At 47.5% G+C, this 25,404-nt stretch overlaps 1 protein-coding gene and 1 long non-coding RNA gene across 5 annotated transcripts in view; one reads left to right on the top strand and one right to left on the bottom strand.

Annotated features, from left to right (window-relative positions):
• Nucleotides 1–1,503: 1,503 nt before the first annotated feature.
• Nucleotides 1,504–25,404, top strand: part of Tgfb2 (transforming growth factor, beta 2) — an 86,911-nt gene continuing 63,010 nt past the window's right edge. The window contains exons 1-2 of one of the 4 annotated variants that reach the window (XM_006497136.4): nt 1,504–6,772; nt 20,397–20,480. In XM_006497136.4, the coding sequence (XP_006497199.1) occupies nt 6,427–6,772; nt 20,397–20,480 (430 nt within the window). In that variant the 5' untranslated portion in view covers nt 1,504–6,426. The remainder of the gene's footprint in view (nt 6,773–20,396; nt 20,481–25,404) is intronic. The other 3 variants (NM_001329107.1, XM_030252968.1, NM_009367.4) reach the window with 3 other exon arrangements.
• On the bottom strand, nt 7,398–10,245 carry Gm35655. The gene is made up of 2 exons (XR_373811.4): nt 7,970–10,245; nt 7,398–7,674 (listed from the first exon to the last, which is right to left on the bottom strand). It is a non-coding gene; the product is annotated as a predicted gene, 35655 (long non-coding RNA).

The raw sequence follows: 25,404 nt of genomic DNA, 5'->3' as shown, positions 1-25,404 counted from the left end.
AGCAGGAACACCTAAGTTCGAACCCAAAACCCACAGAAAAAACCAGAAAGAGTCCGGGCCCCACATCTCAGTATTAGCATCGTGTGCGCAATCGTGTGCGCAATGCCCTTGGTAAATGCTGTCTTAGTCGATGGATTTCACCAGGGTCAAGGAATTAGAAGCATTGCTAAATGTTAGAAAAACCTGGAGAGGGGCGGCAACCTTGGTCACTGGGCAGGCAGCTTCACTCTTGACGGAACTGTCTCCAGCCGGACTGGACAAGTGAGTGGTCCAGCCTGGGAGCATGGTCATCACACAGTGATTCGTTCTTTAAGGCTGCCTGGATGCTGGCCTTCCTTGTTCTTACCTTGTAACCATTCTCTCTCTGACCAGCACAGGTCTCTTAAAGGCCCCCTCATCATGGTCCCTGCCACTGCCCTATCGCTTCATCCTGAGTTCAATGTACAAATATCAAGTAAAATAGAATAGATTATTGTTGTTCAGGGAGAGAGGTGCCTGTATGCCTATGTGCATGTGTGTGTTGGGGGGGAGGATGCTGCATGCACGCCTATGTGTGTGTGTGGGGGGGGTGGGGGAGGATGCTGCATGCATGCCTATGTGTGTGTGTGGGGAGTATGCTGCATACATGCCTATGTGCATGTGTGTGTGTGTGTGTGTGTGGTGGGGGGAGGATGCTGCATGCACGCCTATGTGCATGTGTGTGTGTATGTGGGAGAGGATGCTGCATGCACGCATATGTGCATGTGTGTGTGGTGGGGGGAGGATGCTGCATGCACGCCTATGTGCATGTGTGTGTGTGGAGGAGGATGCTGCATGCACGCCTATGTGCATGTGTGTGTGTGGAGGAGGATGCTGCATGCACGCCTATGTGCATGTGTGTGTGTGGAGGAGGATGCTGCATGCACGCCTATGTGCATGTGTGTGTGTGGGGGGGGAGGATGCTGCATGCACGCCTATGTGCATGTGTGTGTGGGGGGGGAGGATGCTGCATGCACGCCTATGTGCATGTGTGTGTGTGGAGGAGGATGCTGCATGCACGCCTATGTGCATGTGTGTGTGTGGAGGAGGATGCTGCATGCACGCCTATGTGCATGTGTGTGTGTGGAGGAGGATGCTGCATGCACGCCTATGTGCATGTGTGTGTGGGGGGGGAGGATGCTGCATGCACGCCTATGTGCATGTGTGTGTGTGGAGGAGGATGCTGCATGCACGCCTATGTGCATGTGTGTGTGTGGAGGAGGATGCTGCATGCACGCCTATGTGCATGTGTGTGTGTGGAGGAGGATGCTGCATGCACGCCTATGTGCATGTGTGTGTGTGGGGGGGGAGGATGCTGCATGCACGCCTATGTGCATGTGTGTGTGTGGAGGAGGATGCTGCATGCACGCCTATGTGCATGTGTGTGTGTGGGGGGGGGAGGATGCTGCATGCACGCCTATGTGCATGTGTGTGGGGGGGGGGGAGGATGCTGCATGCACGCCTATGTGCATGTGCTTGTGCAAGGCCAGAGGTTTGTGTCAGATGACTCTATCTCTTTTCCCACCCTCCATCTTAGTTTTTAAGCCAGACTCTCACTGAGCCCTAAGCTCACTGATTCAGCTGGCTAGCTCCCCAGGGAGCCTCCTGTCTCCCCAGGCCTGGGGTTACACTAGTACACTGCTGCTTCTAGCTTTTATGTAGGTGCTGGGGACCAAACTAAGGTCCTTATGCTCGCAACGCAAGGACTTTACTGACCGGGCCATGTCTGTGGTTCTTTTTATTGTTGTCTAACTACTGGGAACTTGTTAGACCATGGTTAAACTTGTTGTTTGAAATACATACAGATCATGAGAGAGAAAAAAAAATGATGTGGACCAAGCATTGTTACTGAGTTATAGACTCAGATGAAATGGGAGTCAGGGCAGTGAAGTGGCTCTGAGGGAAAAGGCATGGCGACCTGAGTTCCCGTCCCAGGAGCGATATGGTAGGAGGAGTGCTAATCTTTGACCTCCACAGTTGTGCCATGGCACGCATACTCACACAAATAAGTAACTGCCCAGATAGAAGTTACCAGGAAGAGTGGAAAAGAATTATCCTTGCACTTACTGTCACAGTGATTGAAAAAACATTTGCAGCTTCATATCCCCCGCCCCCCCCCCCCCCCCGCACACACACACACTTCCTGTTTTGTTTGTTTTGTTTGTTTTGGGTTTTGAATGCTAGAAAGCATTGAGAACACTTTCCAAATTGTCCCAGATAAGTTCCTCTATGACGAGAGGAAGGAGACCCCAGACCAGACCGTAACCATGACAAACAGGAGACAAACCCCAGGTCAGCTATGAGCAGCCTTGTTTTGTGGGTGCTCTACACTGCTGAAGTGAATAACAGACCCATTAATGAGTAGTCAGGGCTGCTGGTCGAGACAGCTGCTTCCTCTTCCTCAACCTCTCTGGCCTAGAAAGCAAACATTTCACTTTAGGGTGTTCAGAGACCTTAATGTCTAATGCCTAACTGGACTTTGATAGCAGGTTTGTATTGTATTTCATCAAAAGTGTGTTTCTTAGCTGTTTATTCTAGTTACCGAGGGGCAGAATGCCACAGCAGATTTGGGTGACCCCTTTCCTACGTGTTTCCTGGGTGATGAGTGGAGACCAGACACAGACATGCCTGGCTGCGATGGAGAGGGGATAACAGGACCTAGTTTAATGAGCAGACACTAGGGTCCGACTTTGTTATAAACACTTCCCATGCCTTGTATGATGACCCCCCCTCCCTATAGTCTTCTGCATATGACCCCGTTCTCACAGGTGAGGAACAGTCTCTGAATAACTTCCTTAGGTTCATAAAGCCACAGTGCAGGACTTTGAACTACAGCGTGGTCCAGTCCCCCTTACCACTGGGGTAGTAAAGACTGTGTATGTAATGTGCTCTCTTACCTTATTGCGTAGCGCTCTGAGCACTTATGATCCTTAAATATGGTGGTTTTGTTTCCTGAATATGGAGATGGCAGAAGCCTTAGTGTTGCCGAAGACAGGATTCATTTATGACAACCAAGATCCGCTCTGGAGAACTGCTCTCCCGTGAGACAAGAGAGGCTCCTCTCCTGCTGAATTCAGTCACTGTGCTCAGTCACACCGAGAGACAGAGAAGATGTGTCTGTCAACTCCTGCCTGGGCTTTGGGGAGAAAACTAAAGGAGCCTTTTAGGAAGAGGTCTGGCCTCAGGCCTAAGGGGTAGAGAGCTCTAAGTTCTCAGCTACTATCATGCACAGGAGTGTGGGTACCGATCCTGAGAGGGGCGCCCGCCTGCATGGATGGAGTACCGACTTTCCCACATGAAGTACAGGGGGATTGCTACTGCTCTGCTCTGCCCACTCATATCCTCAGCCATGTCAGCTCATCCTCTGATGTACCTATGGCTGTTCCCCAGGCAGTCTCAGCACCCAGTAAAAGGCTCAGTGGCTGCCGAGAACACCCTACCTATGTGCTCAACAGATTTTCCCGAAAGCATCCCCACAAACTTGTGACGTTGGCCCTCGGTAGCTCTAGCTCCTGCTCTGTGTCTTCTCTGTACAGCTGGATCAGAATGGGACTCACTGGGAGACTCCAGCTGATGGGACCATCAGCCCACAGGCAGGAGTTCTTGATCAGTTCTGTTTCAGCTTAGAGAATCGTAAGGTGGTGGTGGTCGAACCCGTCTGCCTGGGGCTGACCTTGAAGGAAGAAGTCTGCCAATAATGGAGGTTTTTAGAATCATTTAGGTGCGTGTTGGAACAATTCATTCATGCCAGGGTGTTCCTCAGGGCCAGTGGAGTAGAAGAATTTTGTGTTCAAGGTGGGTGGGGAGATGATAATTCAAGAGAGAGTTTTCTGCAGGAATCTTAGAACATAGAACATGACTGTGGGGGGGTCTTGATTCTGTAAGAGGGCAGTAGATTATTCTGCAGCTCCCACACTTACGGAACCCCCGGATCCCTGCTTGTCACATGTTCTGGGACCTTATACTTCTTCCAAGTACATGGTGGGAAAGAACCCAGGAGGTGGGCGGGCTCTCTCTGCAAAACCCAGACCCACCCCTTCCTGTTTTCTGCAACAACAGACCTCACTTCCTATGGCCTCAGTCTCCCTGTCTGTGAAATACAAATAATAATGTTCATTGCTGTATATAATGTATGCCAGCTATATCATTACATATCATTACAGCTCCCTCTAGTAAGAATATAACCCCCCCCACACACACACACACATACACATGTATGCATCCCTAAAGGTTTGATCCTTTTGAACTAGGAAAATGATACTGAGGTCTTAACCTGGGGGAATTCTCAACAGTTTCCAGCTTTAACAACCTGTGTAGTCATCGTGGCCACAGAGTCATCACTAAGATTGAAATGTTGACTTTGACTAAAGGGGAAAGACCAGTGGGAAGAAAGATTCTGTTATCCAACCAGTTTGAGCAAGTTGAAGTAGAAAATGTCAAGTTATGATACTGTGTGACAGGAGACAGCAAACATTTAAAACCCAGGTGTCTTAGATAATGCTGCGACAGGCAGAAGATGGTGGGTCATCCTTGTCTAGGAAGGCTGAGGAGAAAGCCACATGAGCAGGGGCTCACATAAAGAAGGCAACAGTTCCTTTATTCAAAGCAGTGATACAGAGCATGCATTGGGTGAAAGGGACACTTCTGTATTCTGCTGGTTCACAGGCAAACAGGGCTGGATTGTAAACAGGCTAATGAAAAACAACCTGTGGAATCCCGGAGAACTCAAGAGTTAGGTCAGCAGTCTCAGATTGGAAGGCATGTCTTCAGGGCTGGGCTGGAGCTCCATGGAGCACAGTGTGTGTGTGTGTGTGTGTGTGTGTGTGTGTGTGTGTGTGTGTGTGTGTGTGTGTGTGTACACGCCTGTACATGCATGGGCACGCACTCAACACAGGAGGGACTCAGGGAAGCTGCGAATGAGTGATCCCCACCATGTAGAAACGGGATGCTTAGCTGCCTGCCCCTCCACACACAGACCCTTGGTGATCACAGACAGTGACTACTGCAAATTCCTCATGCCAGTCGCCCTCCCTTACTGGCCGTCCCCCTTTTCCACACCCCCTCCAATGGTCCAGAGCTCGTGGTCTTAGTAACAGAGGACTTCTGACTGTAATCCTAGCGCGTCACTTTGTTGAAGGCAAACACGTGGTTTGGGGAGCACATATAAAACTCTGCTCCGGGCAGAATCGTGATGTTATCTGCTGGCAGCAGGTTTGCTCGGAGCAGAGCTGCTGAAACTGCCGGCAGGAGAGCGAGTGGGAGAGAAAGAGAGAAGGCGCTGAGAGCTGAGCTCTGGGGCAGGCGTCAGGGATGGAGAGAAGTATTAGGGTTTAAAGAGCCATTCTGGAGCAACCCATCTGCGGAGAGAAGGATCGGCAGAGGTCTATTTTAGGGTCGCAAGTACCTACTTACCCTAAGCGAGAAAGTGCAACCTTGGTGGAAGCTAGGAGAAGCTAGGGAAGGGTGCGAGTCCCGGGGCAGCCCGCAGCCAACGCGCCCAGGAGGCGGTGTTGTTCCACAGGGGTTAAGGAGGTGGCCGATCGCTGTCGCCCTTGGCCGCCTGGAGCAAGAAAAGGAGGATCTGAAGGACCGAGCTGGAGGCTGGCCCTCTTTGCAGGCAGCAGCGGCGGCTGCAACGTGGAGCGACCCAGCCGGGTGTAGGCCACAGCGCGGCCGGCAGGAGCGGGATCCTCGCCGCCTGCTCCGGCCTCTGTGGATCTCCGGGGCGGACAGTATCCCACCGAGTCTCCGAGTGAGCCGCTCCGGGGCGCATCTGCCTCCCCGCGGCTCGCCAGGCTCGCCCTCGGCGCGCGCGCACGCACGCGCGCACACGCGCACACATCCACACGCACACTCATCCACACACGTGTGGAAGGCAGGGCCGAGCCGCTCGGTCTTTGAACTTCTCAGTTAGAGCCCGGCGCAGCCCCGGCCGCCGCTCAGCGCTCCCCGCGGCCCTGCGTGCCTCCTGCCAGCCCCCGGACCTTCTCGTCTCGTCCCTTTTGGCCGGAGGATCGGAGTTCAGATCAGCCACTCCGCACCGAGCCTGACACACTGAACTCCATTTCTTCCTCTTAAGTTTATTTCTACTTCAGAGCCACTCACCCTCTCCCTTCCAGGAGAAAAAAAAAACAAACCTTTCTTACTCCTTAAAGTGAGAGATTCCCCCCCCACCCCGCCCCAGCATCGCATATTAATATCTCCACGTTGGGAACGCGTTGCATTTTCTTTTTTAAAGGAATCCCAGCCAGGGACGTTTTTCTATTGGGCATTAACTTTCGACTGCTTTGCAAAAGTTTCGTATTAAAAACAACTCTACCTGACCGCTCTGAGAATTACTAGTTTCTTTTTTATATATATTTTTTCTTACTTTAAATAACAACATCAACGTTTCTTCCTTTTAAAAACATGCACTACTGTGTGCTGAGCACCTTTTTGCTCCTGCATCTGGTCCCGGTGGCGCTCAGTCTGTCTACCTGCAGCACCCTCGACATGGATCAGTTTATGCGCAAGAGGATCGAGGCCATCCGCGGGCAGATCCTGAGCAAGCTGAAGCTCACCAGCCCCCCGGAAGACTATCCGGAGCCGGATGAGGTCCCCCCGGAGGTGATTTCCATCTACAACAGTACCAGGGACTTACTGCAGGAGAAGGCAAGCCGGAGGGCAGCCGCCTGCGAGCGCGAGCGGAGCGACGAGGAGTACTACGCCAAGGAGGTTTATAAAATCGACATGCCGTCCCACCTCCCCTCCGAAAGTAAGTACAGTTTCCGTGGTTTTCGACTTTTCCATCCCCGAGTCTAAGGTTGGCCCGGAGCTCCTCAGATCCACAGCAGCCTTAGGCGTTCGCCCTTTCCTCTCCCAGTCCCCGGGTCCTGATCGCTTCGTTTCCGTTCTGTCCTTCGTCCCTTCCACTGCCTTTCCAGTCGTGGGATGGAGAGGGATCCACAGGCTTGCAAACCTTCAACTTCTGTTTTATTTATTTATTTCTCCATAACTCCCTACCCACAAATGCCCCAGACCTTTTAAAAGATGTTTGCATTTCTCCTCTCCCCTGGTCTACCAACTAGCAAATCAGCTCCCTTCTGTCAAAAGAAAAGCGCTTCCCGGGATGACTTATGCTAAGAGACCAAGGTAGACTTTGTTTTCTTTGCCGGGTTGGCATGCAGTGGGGGTGGGGGTGTCCTCCAACTGGTACACAAAGAGTTAAAAAAAGTGCTTCCAAACTAGCCTTCTCAAAGGCGCCCCCCTTCCCTGCTGACCTATCTGGGGACTCCCCAAACCTTTGCTATTGTCTCTCACTCCCCTAAGAATGTCAGCATCAGCAACACCAAGCTGGATTTCGGGCGCACGGGGTGGGGGTCACTCAAAACCCTTAAATCCTCCGGGGGGTCATTTATTGCTCTCTCTGGGTGTTTTTACTCTCAGTCTTCTTGCAGAGCCGCATTGCCAAGTCCCCTTTTGACCTCACGTGGACAGTTAGAAAGAATAAATAAGGTTCTAACTGGGCTCAACTAGGTTTCACTTCCCGTTTTTTCTAGGTAGTCCTCGCTAGCCTGGGAGCAGGTCGTTTTTTCTTAGGGGGATTCTCCATGATCTTTTTCAACCTTGAACTCTGTGTCCCGGCACTTTCACAAGCAGCAGGGTCTTCTGTGTGTTCTGAAATCGAAGATGGGAAAGACAGCTATTTAAAAAAAAATATATATATATATATATTTCCCCGTTTCGCTGGGAGCAATAGCTTCAGAAACAGCTGGCATACAGTAGCAGCGATTTATTGTGGAGCCTTGTGGGGGAAGGGGAGAGTACAGTTAGTGTAGATTTGTTTCAGAGTTCTTTAAAAAGGGGGTGGGGAGGGAGGGAGGGAGGGAGGGAGGGAGAGAGAGAGAGAGAGAGAGAGAGAGAGAGAGAGAGAGAGAGAGAATTTTGCAGCAGCAACAGCACTGAGTGATACCTGAGAGGGTTAAGCACCAGGAAGAAACACTAAAAGAAAGAGAAAAAAAAAAAACTTCAGCATCCCTGTGTTCCAAGTCCCTGTCGTAAACTTCTCATTGGCTGCTCTGTTCTCTCCTCCCCTTTCATGCCCTATATCCTTGCTGGCTGCCTTTGTGAAGTCTCTGTGTCTTGCCTAAATAGATAACGCAGCCATCTTGGTAATTTTATCCCAGAAGTCAGAATTGCAGGGAGGTGCTTTTCTCTCCTAATATTTATTTTTAGTTTGACGAGCCATAGCTGTCTGACTTGCCGCGTCTTGCACTTGGTGCCCTCAGAGCGTTGGTCTACCCATGTGTCTAACCACACTCTTTCTGGTCACTTCTCTTACCCTGTAGTGTTCTCTTGTTGTTTAGTGCCGTAACAGATGCAGGGAACCCTGGCCAGCAGGACGGTTTTATTATTATAGTTACGGCCCTATCCACTACAGTGGATGCGTACAGTCCGCCCTGTTTATTGCTCCTGGGAAATAAGGATTTCTATCTGGGGTGGAGCCACAGTGATGCTAGGGAAGGGAGTTCATTGTAATTAGTCCAGAGCCACTGGGGCTGAGGGACGGCTTGACTCAGTTAGTTTTCTCCCACATACGTGTGTTGATTCTGCAGATGTTTGGGCTGACAGACAGGCATGTGATCCGGGGCTGAATAACTCCTTCTTCGGTGTTTACATGCCAAAGCTCAGATTAGCTGTCAGGAAGTCTGCAAAGAGGACAAAGATCCAATCTCACATTGCATAGGTGTGCAGGGAGCAGGCCACCAGGGGAAGTGCTTCAGTCCAATGGATGAAGGTGAGCAGAGAAGGGACAACCCCAGAACCAAGGTCATGAGCAGGTTAGAAGAACCGCCCAGGTTTTATGGAGGATGTGAGGGTATCAATAACATCGATATGTGGACTCTTCTGTATCCCACTCCTGAACCTCCGATTAAATGAAAACCTAAGTATGCTTACACACACACACACACTATACATACACACACACACATACTATACACACACACACACACACACACACACACATACACACATGTACTATCATTTTTACGTGAAAACTAGAGATTTAAGAAGATTGTGTTCAGTGTAGAAGCTTAGGAGTAGAAAGGTATATTAATAGCAGCGGATTCAACACAACTGAGCAGGGGCTATGGATAATGTTATAGAAAGTAGGTTAACTGATTTTCCAGGACTTTCTAGATATAGGGAGTTCTTCCAGAAGAGAGAGGGAGAGGGAGAGGGAGAGGGAGAGGGAGAGGGAGAGGGAGAGGGAGAGGGAGAGGGAGAGGGAGAGGGAGAGGGAGAGGGAGAGGGAGAGGGAGAGGGAGAGGGAGAGGGAGAGGGAGAGGGAGAGGGAGAGGGAGAGAGAATCATTCCATTGTATTTAAAGCAAGGAGATTTGGAGGAGCAGGGCTGGCTGGCTTCTATGCCACTGTGGTGCATACAGGGAGCGCATGTGCCTGTTACATCTTGCAGTGAATCTGAAGAGGGTCACAAGCCCATAGAGAAGTCATGGGAAAGATCGCCGCCTCTTTTTTTTTTTTTTTCCACCAACTTATTAGTGTTCAGGGAGTGACTTCAACTCAAGTATTACAAATATGCCCTAATTATGCTTGGTGACTATATATCACTACAGACGGCTGATAGCCCTTGGTGGGACGTTTTATAAAGTTCAAACTCAATCTTTTTAGCAATGTGGAGATTGAAAACCGAAAATACAAGAGATATTGTATATGCCCTCAGGCATACTTTGTCTTAAATATTATCCTTGGCCAAGTGTGCTGTATAAATAAGTAGATATTAATAGAACTGGCCAGGTGCCAAGCTTCTAGTATGAATTTTAGCCAAGAATGTATTTATGGGGGTATAAATAATACTGTGTCAACATTTAAAGAAGGGATCTGATTAGTTTTGAATTTCTGCATATTGATCTTTTCGCATACTGTTGGTTTAAGACTCAGAGTGGAGTTGTGCTAGAGTTTACGGATCCTGTGCCCTGCAGGAATTAGTGGATACCAAACACTTTGACTATTCCTTTGAAGTTCAAGGTGCAGCTATTCAAAAGACGCTGTATAAGGCTTTAGAAATTCTGAAAAAGTGACTCTTTTTCTAAGAAGACTCTAAATTGATATTAAAACAAATAGAGACCCAGTGGGGAAAGGGGAAGTTGTTTTCTTTTTTTGGTCTATTTTTCATTATTTACTTATTTCTTTGTTTGTTTGTTTTGTTTTAAGTCTGAGGTTCTCCCATGTAAAGACATACTTCCTATCACTGATCTGTATTCTAAACCTGTTTGTTAAGATTCTGTCTTAGACTGTAGCTGAAGCTGCTCTCAGACTTGTCTTATAGTTTAGGTCATCCTCAAACTCATGGTCCTCTGCCCTCACCTACCCTAGTGCAGGGATTATGTGCACTGCCATGCTTGGCTCTCCTCTCTGCTTCTCTTCCCAGCGAAGTGTTGTGGGTCTAACTCTGGCAACAGTGAGCCCTGCTCTCTCCTCCCCTTGCTCTGTGTGGCTTCTGCTGTGACAGCTGAAAATGTCTGAAAATATTTTTCACTGTCTTGAGGTGAGATTCTGCTGGTCTTCATTAGATAGAAGCCAGGGATATTTCTATCCTATTATAACGAAGAGGGCAGCCTACCCCTTCCGCCATATGCCAGAGAATTATTCTGCCTCAAATTTCAATGTTGCCCATGGTGGGAAGCCACAGTTCCCTGGTGTGCAGCTTCGGTTGCTGAATTCTACTCCTAGTAATATTTTAAAAAGTAATAGCAACAACAAAATATCTTTATGATCAAAGGATATTAAAATAAAATCATCAAATAGAGAATAATCAGAATAGAATATGGACTGGGCTACTTTGTATGACATGTTTTTTATTGTTGTGATATTGAAGCTCCTACATTTGAAACAACCAACATTCCCATTCATTTGCCTTCAGTAATGGGGTTGGTCCCTCATTCACCAGGAATGCCAAGTCAGCACATAGAAAACAAAAAGAACCCGAGGAATTATCTTGGATTTTCCTTTCAAATAGAATAAGCTTTGTGTTAATGAAGAGTGGAATCTGCAGCCTGGGCAAGCAAAGACAGTGACTTGCCATGTCGGCTGGTTCTATCTCTGAATCAGGTGGGCTGAAGTGCACAGCGTGGAAACATCACAAAGAGTTAGCCTTGGTAGTTCTTTCACATGAAGGCTAAACACTTAATGCTAAGCAATTCTCCCTCTCTGGTCCTCCTGTAATTTCCAAGTGAAATTGCGGGATGTAGAATGAATGCCAATGTCAGCATGGTTTTGAGGAATGTGACTTAGTATTCAATTCATGAAGCTGTCTTTCTATATATCCAGATTGCTGGCCTAATGAAGTGGAATATTAGCAGAACACAGTAGTAGCCTTAATTTATTATTTTTTTTTATTTTGTTCTTTCTCCTCCTCCTTTCTTAAAGATTTATTTATTATTACATATAAGTACACTGTAGCTGTCTTCAGACACACCAGAAGAGGGAGTCAGATCTTGTTACAGATGGTTGTGAGCCACCATGTGGTTTCTGGGACTTGAACTCAGGACCTTCAGAAGAGCAGCCGGAGCTCTTAACTACTGAGCCATCTATCCAGCCCCGTAGCCTTACTGTAAAGCTGTATTTTTGCCTTCTCTCCTAAAAGATTCTCTGTGTATGTTCGTAGATGAATGTGAGTCAGAGACAGGAAGGGGGGTTGGTGAGTGAAGACTAGCTAGGACCTCTTGACTTCCATGATGGCAGTTATTAATGTACAACAGAGCTGACTCTCTCATTCCCTCCATTAATGCCTCGTTGTGGTTACACCCAAGCACCTCTGCGCTCTCCTTCTTCCAGATCTCCTTCATTTTTACTTTGCAAAGTGAGTAGGTGAAGCATCAAATTAAAACACAGTTTATAGCTGGAACAGGGAGGTGGTTTTGCTGCTGCCTCTCTTGAGTAGACCCCCATGTTTTAAAGTCTAGGGGTTCCCCAAGGTTAAAGAGCATGTGGTTCGCTTAACTACACCCTCCCCCCACGTCTCCACAGCGCCTCCTGTGGTCAAGGCCAGGGAATGCAGGTCTTGAAAGTTGTCTTCCCCATGGTGGAGAGATGCAGATGTAGCCTCCTCAGGCACCTTCTGTGTAAAGATATGAAAGAATGACAAATCGTTTTTCCTAGAGGAAATGGAGATGTGAAAAGGGCTAATGATTCACCGTTGAACTCCCATCAAATCTGGGTTAGAATTGTGGAGGTCAGTACTGCGGGGTCTTTGCCCAGAGATTACAACACACTGGAAGCTGTAATTTTGGAAGGTTCGGGAAGGCAGGGTGGAAGAGCCCGGGGAGAAGTGTGCAAGGAAGGGTTCCTGGCCTAGATCCTTCCCCACTGACTCTGGCATCTTCTTCATAAATTCCCAAGAGAGGTGGGCAGCAAGCAGGTGCCTGCCCAGGGCAGTCCTGTCCGCTGCTGTCTCCTCGCGTTTCCGGTCCGTCCTTAGGTCTCAGTGAGGAATCCGCTTTGCAGATTCCCAGCAGCCTGACGAAATGTGGCTTTGGCTGAGACAAACAGATGTTTCTGTTGTCATTTTTTTAAAAGCATCTGGTGTGTTTGTGTTCTGCTCTTTAATATATTTTGAACAGAGATAGTATTTAACCCAGAGATAGTATTTATAAATTCATTGTTCTCTGGGCACTTATTTTAAATTTAATAACATGATAGGGTTCTAGGTCAGGCTCTAGGTCAGGCTCTAGGTCAGGCTCTAGGTCAGGTTCTAGGTCAGGTTCTAGGTCAGGCTCTAGGTCAGGCTCTAGGTCAGGCTCTAGGTCAGGTTCTAGGTCAGGTTCTAGGTCAGGTTTAGACCAAAAGATTCTCTTGCAGCTTTTGTTTAAAAGACATCTGTGTCTTGCTCCAACCCAAGCTGCCTTGGGTGGTTCTTTCTTTACTAACCTCTGAGAGTCAGAAGTGGGTGTTAGACTGCACTCTGGCCACCGGCTTCCTGTGTTGGCCGGATGGCTTTGACTCCACATCATACCCTCTTTAGCCCCTGGCTTTTAATCCAAATTGCCCCTCACCCTTTGAGATGATGGGTATCCCTCTGTAGGTGGTCAGGCCACCGTGCCCATCCGTATCTAGTACCCTGCTGTGTTTTGGGGATATGGCAGCCCTTCAGATTTCTACCGGGCCACCTACTTCTGCAGATTGCAGAGGTCTGATGTGTGAAGAAGCCCTGGGCAGCTTCTGGCACTTAGTAGGCCTCTGCATGGCAGTCATTATTCGTTGCATTGCAAATGTCATTGACTTTAAGATGTACCATTGCTACCACACCACCAGAAAGGAAGACTACTCCAGCAGATTCTAGTGCATGACTGGTTATGAGATGGCATGGGTTCAGCAGTACTTATATGAGCTGAGATGTCCCAGGGAACCACTTCTGCGTTCTTGGGATGTCTTGGCATCCCCACATCTTTCCATGGATGTTCCACCCAGTGGGTCCAGTTCTCTGGTTCACTCTGATTATTCTTCAAATGACCTTTAGGAGAAAGGATGGCAAGGTAGGTGACCTCTTACACCAGGAGGCTTTTGATGTCTTCTTAGGTTCATCTCTCTTCAGTAGTTAGCTCTGTAAACCCTATAAGGTCAGCTCTGCCTTCATCCTGTCCTGCCCCGCCTCTGCCTGTTACCAACCTGTTAGTACTACTTTCCGGCAAGCTTTTCTTTTGGCTTTTATCCATGCGCAGGCCATGGATTTTCATGTCTCTGGGTCCTGTGGATGTTGCTTCTTCAACTGGATTTTGAGGGTTGTTGCAGTAAGAAGATGGCTTCTCTGTAAGAGACCACCTTTGTTTTGTCTGAATACATTTGATTGGCTCTTGCGCACCCCGAGATCCTGACCTGTGGTTTACTCTCATTTCTGCCTCCCTACACTGTCTTGTGCTGTTGGATTTGTAGATGTCTCGGGTTCTCTCTGTCCCTACAGAACCTGGCACACTGTCTTTGCTCAATAAATGTTCAGCAAATGAGTGTTGCCTTCTGAGAATGACTGAACCTCCAAAGTGGCCTTAACACACAGTCCAGGAAACGGACTCTATTGCCTTTCCTGTTGTTTGGTAGAAATGGGGTCTTCATATGTAGCTCAGACCTTGGGATATGTAGTCCAGGCTAGCCTTGAACTCTTTATCTTACTGCTTCTGCCTTCTGAGTACTGGAGCCACCGGCGTGTGCCACTGTGGGTAGCTCAGCGTGACTTTCCTTGACCTGAATCCTTGTGAGAATGACTCTGTCCTCCAGAGGAGCACTGCATTTGCAAGTTCAGAATCGTTTCCTAGGGAAACAAAAGTATCTCTGAAGACTGCAAAAAACTGGAGGGAGTTCTTTCCCCTTCAACCTATTCAGCTTTCATCTGTTCACTTGATTGATACAAACCTTATGATTTATCAAGTCCTTGGCTTTGACCTGGACTGCAACCCCTCCCAAGCATTCTAGGATGCTTTGAGAAAGTTAACCCATCTGGATGGCAAAACGAGCCTGCGCTTTAGAACTCGATAAGAAGTAGAAGCAAGAGAGGAACGCGTGGCAGGAGATGGACCAGAGGGAGTTGGGGTGGAGTTTGTAAACATAGGGTCCTGCCCTGAGTCTAACATGGCCCCATTGCTACAAGCTTTCAGAACTGTGCCGTTTCTGGCCTTGTAGCATGGGTTCATGCTTATCGCCTGCCTGGGCTTCGTTCTCAGTTTGTTAAGAACGAAGTCAGTAACAGCTGTTACTAGTGTTCTGAACCACGGTGTAGGTGTAGCACGGGTGAGGATACCTACCACAACTGCTTCTGGCTCTCAGGGCTTCCTCTCACCGTGGCTTCCTCTCACCGTGGCTTCATGGTGGTTCCCTGTCTCAACCCCCGCCCCTCCCCCCTTTTCTCCCATGCCCCATCCCCTGCTCCAGTGAGTCTCTATTGAGTAAAAGGAAGCAGGGCATTGGAGAGAGCACTGCCAAGCCAGGTCAGACAGCCGTGGTTAAGCTGGGTAGACTCACTTTGACTGGAGACCAGCTCTGGCCCAGCTCTGAATTATGTTCAGAGGCTTCAACAAGTGAAGGACCCCAGAGGGTGGAGGAAACTGGAGGAGAGGGTACAAGGGACTTCTTGGGAGTCACCTGAAGTGATTTGAGAAAGCAATCCAAACCAGTGACAAAGGGACCAGCCATGCTGAGCCCTCGGGTCATGCTTATCAGTATACTGTATGATGTTTCCTCTGTGAATTTGTGCCCTAACTTTCTTGGGGCAGCTTGGGAACACCACTCCACTGGTGCCAGAAAACTCTTCTGTTCAAGAGGAAATTGACTGGATTTAGGTCCTTTGGAAAGAGGAGAAGCTTCGTGGAGCTGAGAAAACCCTGCCCCGTGGACCGCTCCCTTCCCTTTCAGTCTCTCAAGCAGCGCTTGGACTTGTTAGGCCTGAGAAGTTAGAAATGTTTGGCTTAGATTTTTCTTTAGCCACAATGACTTGAGAAACCAAAGGCAGATGGGAAATACTCTGTGGATGTTGTGAAGCCCAAACCATCTGAAAATAGTTTGAATGCATTTCCAACCCTCGGCAGGCAGCTGTTTTCCTTCACACCAGCCGGCTCCATGCACCCCCATTCCCAGGGAGAGTGTCTCTGCTGCCGCAGGCCTTCCTGGCTCTCTCCACACTGGTAATTAGGAGCCAGGTTGTTCCTGAAGAGGAGACTCCACATATCTGAACGCACAGTCATGGGGTAGCTATGTGAGATCTGCTCTCTGGTGGTGTTTGTTTCAGGAAGTTCTACAGGACCTTTCCAGCCTCATGAAAGAAAAAGAAAAATGCCTGAGTTCTTGGCTCTGTTCACGTGGCCTTCCCCATCTTGCCCACAGCACACTGACAAACAACACATCTGTCCCAACAAGCCAGTTCACGGATCACCATCCATTCATAACTTCAGGCTGCCATAGGAAACCTCATTCATTCCGTCCCGTGAACAAGAATGCACCACTGGGCTCTGAGCATCAGGCCGACATGGTCCCAGGCTGGGGAGCTCTCAAAACACTCCACCTGAAAACAGCAACAGCTAAAAGAACTGGGTAGAGGTTTTCCTGGTAGATTTTAACAGCACTGGGACATTTATTGTTGCCAAAATATAAGTGGGAGTTTTCTGGGAAATGCAATTTCATTTCCAAGCTTTGGACTGGTTTCCTTCTTGGTAATTTCAGTGCTTCTCAGACCACGTGTATCGCCAATGATCGCGTCTGCACCAGATGTCATAGAGCTTTGTCATTTTTCCACGTGGGGGAAATCCTTCTTCTTCTTCTTCTTCTTCTTCTTCTTCTTCTTCTTCTTCTTCTTCTTCTTCTTCTTCTTCTTCGGGCTGTCCACCGTTCATCCACTAGTTCTATCTCATTGTCACTTCTGCTTTGACATCTTCACGATCGCCCCGGAGTTGTCCCTACTTGATTTATAAGGAATTTCTGTAATTAAGAGGCTAGCTCAGAAAGTCCTGAAAATTGCATACAGTGTACTCTGACCCTGGGCCAGAAGAAGAAAGGAGCAATCCCAGATAAAGGCCATTTCTTTGCAGAGGAAGAGCTTTTATGGAAGGGACTGCCCCCTGGGATGTCTCTTGGGATTCCATTGGTGTATCTTTGCACATCCAAGCTCATCCCTTGGCATTTGAAGCTCTGGAAGTTGAGGACAGGGACAGAGGAAGGCGGGCTACAAAACCCTTTCATGGTCTGGAAGTGGTGGGGCATCACCAAAGCTGAATTCCAGCCTTCAATCCTGGAAGCCCCAGCACATCTCACCTTCTGAGGTGCCTATGAAACCCCTAAGTTGCTCCTATCTTTCAGTATCTTGTTTGTATCTGAGACATCTGGAAGCATTAAGAACAACCAGCAAACCTTGCTGGTTTGAACAGTGCCCACTCTTGTAGCCCTTAGTCATGTGATTAGGTTGCTAAGTGTGTTAACTAAAGTCACTAGATGGACCTAAGGGAGATGCACCCTGAACAGCCTCTTTGCTTCCTGCGAAGCCTGTGCTGTGTCTTGAACAGGGATGTATTCCAGAAGAGTTCCACTGTCAGACAGTATCGTGGTTAGTAATGAAATGATGTGTGCAGAGCCAGATCTCATTTCACAAGTGTGCACCATGCAACGAGGGCCTTGAGTCAAGCCGCAGGATTGTCTTGCCCAGTAACAGTTGTAGCAACATTCTAAGAACAGTTGAAACTTGTAGTTTAGTACTGTTAGATAGTGGCAGAACCCAGCTGTGCAATTATTGTTATTAAAAAGATACCATGGATGCTTGAATGGAGAGCTGGGGAGGGTTTCTCAGGAACTAATTTGACATGAAGTTTATTGAGACTTTTAAAAAGATATAATTATTTTACGTGTATGGCCATGCCTGCATGCATGTATGCATGTATGTATGGCCATGCCTGCATGCATGTATGCGCACCATGTGCAAGTAGTGCCTTTGGAGGCCAGAAGAGAGAATAGGATCCCCTGCAACTGAAGATGCAGAGAGTTTCGAGCCATCACAGAGGGACTGGAAACTGAATCCAGGCCCTCTGCAAGAGTAACCTGTTGTCTTAACTGTTCGGAGGACCGAGAGTTTTACATGACATTTAATGACACCCAATGAACTCCGCACAGTATTCCCAGGTGGTTTCTAAAGGAGGCGCTCCAGGAGCTGTTGACCTCCTTGGCCAGATGGAGGTTTCTGGAACGCTTTTTACAACCAGGAGCGGCCAGAGACAAAGGCTTGGTAATTTGCATTCATAACAAACACCAGAGGGGACTCATGGGCATAGTTAAGTTTGAAAACTCCTAGTTCCACTCTTTGCCTCTTAGACTCTAGAAAGGCCTTTTGCTCAGTGTCCCTCAGGGTCATCCAACCAGCTACATCAAAGGAAAAGTGTCCCTTTGTAAGTTGTGGGTTTGCTTCATGTCTTACCAGTCCTGGGCTAAAACAACCCCAGAGCTCTTGTGAGTTACATCATAGTCTTTAGTTATTTTATGAAGGGTCTGTGCTAAACATTTTATCCCCACCTCGTAGTCTCTGTAACTCATATTCCTCTTTCTCATCCTATTAGTACCCAGGCCCTTTTGAATGCCATCCATCTCCTCTAAGACTGAATGTCTCTGGTTTTTCACAGCATTTCTTATGTCGAGAAGCATCATGGATAACCAGAGCTTCATTTATCCATGTCACCGCTTATACAATCACATAGAAGTTTAATAATGATTATTTTAACAGAGGACTTCTTCCTGTGGCCGGAGAAGTCACTATTGACCTCTTTATAGAGCCACACAGTTGGTGATCTTACTTTCATATTGGCTTCCACCAGAGATCCCTTTCTTGGGGCCCTAATTAAAAAGCAGACAATGGGCAATAGAATAAGACAAGAGGAGAGGGGAAAGGGGGATATTAATATTGCAACTTCATAGTGCGATGAAAACAAACCAAAGGTGCATACTTAGAGGATTCAAGAAGAGTACTCCCCTCTCCTTGTTCTCACAAGTGTTCCTATGATCTACATGACTTTGGGCAACATCAGCCTTCTAACTTCAGTGGGCAGAATGGAGTCTCTTCTGTATCAGGGCATGGACTGGCCTGAAGAAGGTGCTGTTTCCCAGGGAAAGGCCTTAGGTTCCCCCCAAGTAATGCATAGGGCCATCATACAGAGGAGCAAGCCGCTGGCTTTGTATCTCTGCCCGTCTCTGATTATATTCCTTAAGATTTTTATTTAGGATAACTTTCAGCACGGCTTTGTAAAGGTCAGATATGAAAGAGAAAAGCCCCCTTTGCTAATCTTGGGACAAACAATTTATATGCAGGGTGAGGGATACTCTCCCTATCAGACTGTGGAGAAACTATAAAACTAAACAGTACAGTCGCTTACTGGGGCAGACACATGGCCGCAGATGCGAGCTGGAAGCAGCATATGGTAGCAACGTGACAGCGCCATGCGCAGAGAGAAGATCACCCATAGCCCTCATTGTCCCAGCCACACCAGCTGAGTGGAGCCCCATTTCCAAACCAAAGAGTGTTCTTCTGTCTTGAAAGCCAAATCTGTTCATGTGTGAACATCTGTCACTGGGGTCTTGTTAGTGGGATGAATGCTGGAGATGGTCAGTTACAGAGTGTGGGAAGAGCTATCGTTGTCTAAAGTGCAGTGGGAGGAAGCTCATGCTGGCCTTTGTCTTGTCAAAAGTAGGTTCTAGTCAGGTCTGAAGGGTGCCAGTTACTCCTGGAAGATACACTCATACAGACATACAAACAGAAGGCTCGTGGATTCTAAACCTGGGCGAACTGCCGGAACGAGACTGTATCCCTACTGGATCTGGATGTAGGCTTCAATCACTTCACAAACTAGATAACTAATAGGATTGCATCACGAGATTGCCTTTTATCTCCCAGTCCTTAAAATACGGCATCTTGGGGGCGGGGGGGGGGGGGGACACGTTTGTTATCTCTTGAATACAGAAGCATGGGTAAATTCATGGAAAATCAACAGATTTTAATCTGCATCTTCTCTCTCTTACACACACACACACACACACACACACACACACACACACACACACACACACATCAATCCTGTTGGCAAGAGGGAAGCTGCTACTTTGAACATTCAGTAGTGTTTTCTCTTCCCTTTGATACACATGCATACATGTGTGGGTTGTTTTGTTTTCTTTTCTTTTCTTTGTTCCGGTGGGTGTGTTTTGTCTCTGAGAATAAGATGGCCTCAGTTAAGTCCAATTGCTGCTCTGTTGGAAGTCATGACAGCTCTGTTGGCTATCAGGACAGCGAGCTCTATCTCTTTCAACATGTGTCAGCATTTGAAACCATAGATCCACAGCTCCAAACCAGCAGGCCCTTGGATTTCTGACCCATAGGTGAAAGGGTTTTCATATGTGGAGAAGAACTAAGGCCAGGTGCTCTTTAAGAACCGTGAAATCTAGGCCAGCCAAACAGAAGTTCAAGCTTTGTTCTTAATGATAGGCTGTCTTTCATCCAAGTGGGTAAAGGCCTTTCCCATTCCTCTTTAGTCTAATGCAAGGTATTACATTTCCCCAGTTCAGTATACAAACTGTAAACTGTTGTTTCACGACCCGTGCACCTTTACGGGACAATTGTGTTGAGCAATGTGGGCTGCTGGGTAAGGCATGACATGAGATCAGGAGCTAGAAATCAAGGGTGGGAGTTGAGAATTGGACTGTTTAATGTCCTATTCTGGGTACCAGATGTCTGCTGTTTGGAGGGATGGTGTGTGGGGGATGGTAAGACTAGCCAGCAAGTCCCTTTTCTACTTGGAATCTTAGTGTAGTTCTGGGCTGGGCATGTCTTCAGTAAAATAGCTAATGACTGCTTTTTAAAACTCCTAGCTGTCTGCCCAGTTGTTACAACACCCTCTGGCTCATTGGGCAGCTTTTGCTCCAGACAGTCCCAGGTGCTCTGTGGGTACCTTGGTGAGTACACTTGTCCACTTTATTCCTCCTTTGACATGGTGATACCAAGTCTTTTTTTATATGTGCCTCCAGTGGGGAATTGATTGGTCAGAGGGGAGACAGGATTTTGAGAAACAACTTGTAGGTGTGCAGTCACAAAAGTGCCTGGAATTTTCTAGTCAGTTTCATGAGAATAACTGATGACTAGCTTTGAAGTGACACGCTGCCTCATGTGCAAGAATGACTACTACCAAGTGTGAGCTACGTGTGCCAGGGATCACAACAGGATTTAAAATATTGATCCTTTGATCCCCACAGAGGCCATTTCCTGGAGTAAGGCCTCTATGTTAATGGGGAGGGGGTCCCTTTTGCAGACTTTGTGTGTGCATTCCTGTTTTTGACACACTGTAGCTGTTCAATTAATGCTTCTTATACAGAACCAGAGGGAAAGAAGGCCACCCCCACGGCCCTGCCCTTCAGAGTGACAGAAGGAGGCTTCTGGGAGAGTTGTGTTAATGCCATCATCTCTGATTTTCATTGTTGACATGTCTGAGTTGCATGAGAAAAATGGATTGTGATAGGTTAGACTCTCGGCTAGCTGAGCCTGGAGACCAGGTGTAAGCCCCTAACCACCACATGTTAGAATGCGGGCCACCAGAACCACAGATCTCTACTTCTTTCTGTTTGGACCATCAACTGGTTCCATTAGCACTGATTGAATGTGTACTGTGTTCTGGACAGTGAGTCCACAAAAAAATCAGATTTGAGTAAGCCAACACTCTTGGAATTCAGTGGTTGAGTTGTTTCTGAGCCATACACAGGAAGAAAAGAAATAGACCAAGTTAGGACTCTTGAAATGTGTGTGGAGGTTCTACATAGGCATGGGGGATGGAGGAGGGTGATTCTCCTGAGAATCTAGTTTGTAACTCTCCATGCCTGGCCTTGCTTCTTAGGAACAACTGTTACATACAGTGGCTGCAGCTGAGGTTTTCTAATGAAAAACCAAAACCAAAACCAAAACAAAACAAAAACAATGGTCCCAGTTCTGTTAAGAGTGTATGTTGGTGGTTTTATTTCAATATGGAAGGGCCCACAGTGGCTAGAGGGAACAGTGGAAATAAAATCAGTAAAATGTTGAATCTGCACTGAGATAGCTCTTGTGTGGGACAAATTACATCTGGTTTCTCAGTTCTGAATTTTTATTTCATTCCACTCTCTAAACCTAAGAGTTAATTGTGCCATTCATTGACTGGTGTTTGGGGGAGGAGAGGATGGAAGCAAATTAGTAAAGACAAACCTTGGTCAAATCCTCTCTACAGCCCCATTACCCAGGTCACCCACCCATCCTAAGACCGGGTTAATACCAGAATGTCATTGGTCATTGTTGTCATTGTCTTCTTCTTCTTCTTCTTCTTCTTCTTCTTCTTCTTCTTCTTCTTCTTCTTCTTCTTCTTCTTCTTCTTCTTCTTCTTCTTCTTCTTCTCCTCCTCCTCCTCCTCCTCCTCCTCCTCCTCCTCCTTCTCCTTCTCCTCCTCCTCCTCCTCCTTCCTCCTCTTTTTCTCTTCCTCCTCTTCTTCCTTCTTCTTTTCTTCTCCTTCTTCCTCTTCCCATCTTCTTTTCCTTCTCTTCCTCTTTTTCTTTTTCTTCTTCTTGTAAGAAGAAATTGTAGTGTGGAGCAGTGAGTCCCTTGTCCTTCTCTCAAAGCTAGCTCGTAGTGAGGCTGACATTGGAATTCGGGGGTGACCTGGCTTTTCTCCACCCTAACCACAGGCTCCAAACCTGTGCTTTTGCCCTCTCTGGGGACCCAAGCCCATTCGTTTTGTAAGTCTTTCACCTACTGCCTCAGTAGAAGGTTCCTCCCGCTCTCCTGCCCAGCAAACAGGCTGAGTTCTAGCTAGCAATCGGTTTGAGCCCTTTCCCAGTTTCTAGACAAGTTTTTCTTTTTGCATTCTCCCATTTGGTTGGAGTTATTTTCAGTTAGTAACTGCCCAGAATTTCCCTCTTCATTTAGTGAATAAGACATGCTGTGAAACTCCAGCACTCCTCTGGGATGCTGCAGTTGTCTTGAATATCTCTGAAGGTGAAGGAAGAGATACAGGGATCTGGCTTTGATAGCTTCTTGTGTACTAGGAGGCTTTTCCAACCCACATGACAAATCTCTTTCAGGTCTTCCAGGCAAGACCCCTTAACAGAGGACCAGGAGATGGCTCAGTCAGTAAAGTATTTGCTTTGTACTTAGGAGGACTTGGGTGCAGTTCTCGGAACACATGTAAAAATGGCAGGCACGATGGTACACACATGTAACCCAGGGAGTTGAAGACAGGAGCATACCTGGGCCTCATTGGCCAGCTCAAGAGTCATCCCTGTCACTTTGTTTGAACTGTTCCTCCATTCCAAAGAGACATTGGGCACAGACAGCAGCAGTAGGGTGGGATATCTGCCTTTCTTTATCCTGTAACTTGAGGGCTGGTGACATCTAGGTGTCTGACACTGGCGATGGGGCTGATCTGTACAATGCCCTGGAAGAGAGGAAGCATTCAGTCTCCTTCCCATGCTTGTCAGAGATGGTGATCTTGTAGAACATCATCCCCGATTATCTGTCTATCTATCTATCTATCTATCTATCTATCTATCTATCTATCTATCTATCTATCTATCTATATGAGGTTAACTTGTGTAAGTGTTTTCTAATATAATACAAAAGCTGGTCTCCAAAAATCTGTTCAACCCCCAGGCTGGGCCTGGCCTAGGATGGCTACAGATGCCGCTCAACACAAACTTACTTAAAACTTCATGAGTTTTTAAAAATTCAATTATGTGGTTCCCAAGGGAGATCTTTGTAAATGGCAACATGCTTTTGCAAATGTCAGAAGGTTGGATGTGCCCAATCCTAGAGGAGGCTGGGTGTGGGGAGTCTATGTCTATCATTCCAGGACACTAGTGACTCCATTAAGATTTAACAATGAGAGCTGGTGAGATAGCTGAGGTAAGAGGCCCCGGTTTTGGTTCAAAGTAACCCTGTAGTGGCTCACAGTCATCAGTAATTCAAGTTCCAGGCAATCTGATAGCCTCTTCTGGCCTCCATGATACCAAACACAGGCATAGTGCACAGGTGTACATGTAGGCAAAACACTTGTACACACAAAAGAAAATAAATAAGTCTTAAAAAACAAAGATTTAAAGGCGCCATTCCAAGCATATCCTGTGTTTGTATACCCCAAGGCAGCTTCCCTGGGCCTGTCCCAGACCAGTGGACTCAGAAGCACTGGGAGGGGGCAGCTGGGAGGTTGCAGACTCTAAACAGTCTGCAGGTGCTCCCGATGTCACTGAAGTTGGCAGCTGTGAGAGCCAGGGGCCCCTCTGATGCTGCTGGCCTGTTTACTCTCAGAGGCCTACATGGCAGGCAGGCTTTGGATGCTGTAGGACCTCTGTTTGATCAGCTGGTGCTGCAAGGGAGGCCCCTGAACCCACAGCCCAGTCGGAGTCTTCCCTATGTGCCTTCCATTTGCCAATGTACCTACAAACACTGAGGTAGAACTGTTACTAAAGCATCGTGCAAAGCCCCTGCTTCAGATTCACCACAGGGAAGGGCTTTGAGTGTATGGGGAAATGATTTAGGCACATGGTGGGGGGGGGGGGGAGGTGCGGGGGTAGCAGAGGCCATCTTGAAATCAGATAAGGGAGTGATCTCTTCATTCAAGTGCCTTCAACCAGGCAACTGTGAGGTATGAAGGAGATTCTTTTTTATTTTATATGTGTAAAGTTGTCTCTTTTCTTTCTTTGCCTGCGTGCATATATGTATACCATATACAGTCCCCAAGGAGCGCAGAGGAAGGCCTTGAATCTTGCAACTGGAGTTGTGAGCTGCTCTGTAGGGAGTGGGAACCAAACTTGGCTCCTCTGTAAGAACAGCAAGCACCCTTAACCACTGAGCCATCTCTTCAGCCCCCAAAGTGTGTTTAATGCATATAAGATAGGTATAGACAGAATATAATTTCCCAGGGTGGTGTTTTGTCCAAACACTGAGGTCCTCATTGTGACCTGAGTTCTCATTCTGACACATCCCATGGAGGTTAGGATCTGGCCAACAACAGAATGTAAACTCCACTGTCTGAACCAAGCTAAGCTTCTTCTGATAACTGCAGTTTTTGCTTTCCAAATGATATTTTTCAAAAAGGTGTTAGAGCTGGTGAGAATTAATCATTGGCTTTGTGCAACACTGTGCCTCCCAGAGTTCTGATGCGACTCTTGAGCCACCCGGGGTTCTGAGTCTTATCCTACAGTAGGAACATTTCAGCATGGCTTTGACTTCAGTTTCAGTTAGCACACCATTCAGAGAACTGCCCAGTTCTCCTCCCATGACTTACCTCACTGCTGCGGCATGAGACCCACTGGGAGGGTGAATTTTACTCCACAGCACGCTTTTAATAGAAAGGTCTCTACATTAACTACAGTCATTGAGAGAATCCTAAAACAAACACCCAATGCTTGTAGCCATCATGGAAAAACAAAAAAGTAAAGAGGGGACTTCTTAGAAGACCCTAACTTATTTCACAAAATTTATGGAGGGTCTGCTTTCATTGAGCACCACTGTAGTCATGATATTGCCACTAAGTGGATACCACGGAAGCAAACCGTAGCCTTTAGAGCTCCTAACTCTGCCGATAGAAGGCAATCAGCAGCAAAGATGAAAGGAAAAAGGCGCAATCTGATAGATGTGCAAGCGCTCTATGGGCAAGACAAGAGCAAGGGGGTGGAGGGAGAGATGAGTAAGAATTTCACACAGGCAGGGCATGGGAGAGCTGTTTAAGAAGGGAATGTTCAAGCAGGTCCTGGAAGGAGAGCAGAGTGTCTGTGAGAGAAGACCATAGCTGCAAGGGAAACAGCCAGACTGAGCTGGCATAGCCTGGGGCTCTCAAAAGTATCCTAGGAGAGGGAGTAGAAG

The sequence above is a fragment of the Mus musculus genome, chromosome 1 (genome assembly GCF_000001635.26).
Source record: "Mus musculus strain C57BL/6J chromosome 1, GRCm38.p6 C57BL/6J".
NCBI classification, from domain to species: Eukaryota; Metazoa; Chordata; class Mammalia; order Rodentia; family Muridae; genus Mus; species Mus musculus.
This window is presented reverse-complemented; position numbering and strand designations above follow the sequence as displayed.